General features: G+C 33.6%; 1 protein-coding gene across 1 annotated transcript in view; it reads right to left on the bottom strand.

Moving 5' to 3' along the window:
• HEATR5A (HEAT repeat containing 5A) overlaps positions 1–1,706 on the bottom strand; it is a 151,049-nt gene that overhangs the window by 118,166 nt on the left and 31,177 nt on the right. The window contains exon 3 of the mRNA XM_045287650.1: positions 1,173–1,281. Coding sequence (XP_045143585.1) covers positions 1,173–1,281 — 109 coding nt within the window. The remainder of the gene's footprint in view (positions 1–1,172; positions 1,282–1,706) is intronic.

Raw genomic sequence — 1,706 nt, 5'->3', positions numbered from 1 at the left:
TTATACATTTAAATGATGGTGTTGGGAATCAATATTGAACAAAGCCAGGATTTGCAGAAGAATGAACAAATCTGCTTTAGAATGAGTACAGCCAGAATGTTCCCTGGAAATGAACATGGTGAGATTCTGGTTCATGTACTACAGACATAATATCAAGAGGGACTAGTCCATCGAGAAGGATACCTTGTTTGATAAAGTAGAAGTTCAGCAAAAAAAGACCCTCCAAGAGATGGATTAACATGATGGCTGCTACAATAGGCTCAAACATAGCCCTGATTGTGAGGATGGTACAGGACCAGTCGGTGTTTTGTTCTGCTGTACGCAGGAACACTCTAAATCAAAAGCTACTCACCAGCATTTAACAACATCTTGAAACTTAACAGCTTTTACACCTGCATTCTCCCATGGAAACTATTCAATATCTCTATAAAATATTCCAGAGCTATTTTCTAGACTGTTTCTAAGGTAATTGAACAGTAACTGTTACAGAGTTTTTATATTTAAATGTGCTTAACTAGGGTTCCCAGATTAGATTTTTTTTTTAGTATACAAATATACTGATGGGTAAAAATAGAATTGACGAGATCACAGTATTTGGGAAATTAAACTTGGAGAAAGATTACAGTTAACTTGCTAATCAAATTAAGAAATAGTTTCAAGAACAAAGGGTGATCCACACTGGTATATGATACAAACAAGTCAAGGATGAGAGGGTTAGAAACACACTGTCTTAGGAAGTAAAAAGCCATTCAGACCCTGGTCACACTTTCCACCCTGGTTATATTCTCTGTCCCCTAGTGGTCCAATAATTACTCCATCCAACAGTTATATAGTCATTACCAATTGACGTGTCTGAGTCTCTGACAAGAGCACTGGAACGAATGACTGGTGCCAGATGGCCAGGTGCAAATGTGAAAAGCAGGAAGGAAGGTGCCAAAAGAACACTTTCATGTATGCCCATTTAGATTAGGTGCATACATGCAACTCCACAGTATTATTAACTTTCTAATAAGAATTCAATATACAGACACATGTGGATCACTTGGACATATTTCACTTAAGAATATAGTTATGTGCACACCTACGTATGCTTGTCATATATGTCGTTCTAAGAATTAACACACTTTCACACCTAAAAAATGCTATCTTATTCTTTGTTTGAATCTACTTACCTCTGCACTCTTCATTGCTTTAAGAATATTTCCCACTGTATCAGTGAAGGTGTTACCCAATATTCTACCCAATTTCTTGTACAGGGAACCTAAACACACCACAGCAGCACTGCAACAACATTTAAATTAGAAATCAGTTATGGCTCTAAAAACAGAAATTAAAAAAAACCCTTAGAACACATATAAAAGTGACTATTTAATTTTAAAGGGTAAAATTTCCCATAATGTGTTCTACTGTTCAATACTAAATCATGACAGTTAAGTAACAAAAAATATATACTCTGAATATGAAGAACTTTTAAAGAATGTTATTAATTTTCAATTAATCTAAATTAGAATAAAGATTTTACCCCTCAATTATTTTAACAGAATAAAATCTTACAAAATATTTTAGTCTAAGTCAATTTCATATATTAGGTAATCAAAGCTAGACTTGAAGATGAAAAATAACCAAACAAAAAATTCCTCTCATCAAGTTTTAAGTCTAAAAGCTTTATGAAAATACAAAAAGCTAAAAATTTCTATAGAACTACT

Source organism: Echinops telfairi, unplaced genomic scaffold, assembly GCF_000313985.2.
Source record: "Echinops telfairi isolate 266 unplaced genomic scaffold, ASM31398v2 ScPeMD7_18;HRSCAF=68, whole genome shotgun sequence".
NCBI classification, from domain to species: domain Eukaryota; kingdom Metazoa; phylum Chordata; class Mammalia; order Afrosoricida; family Tenrecidae; genus Echinops; species Echinops telfairi.
Note: the sequence above shows the minus strand (reverse complement) of the source record. Positions and strands in the feature narration are given on the sequence as shown.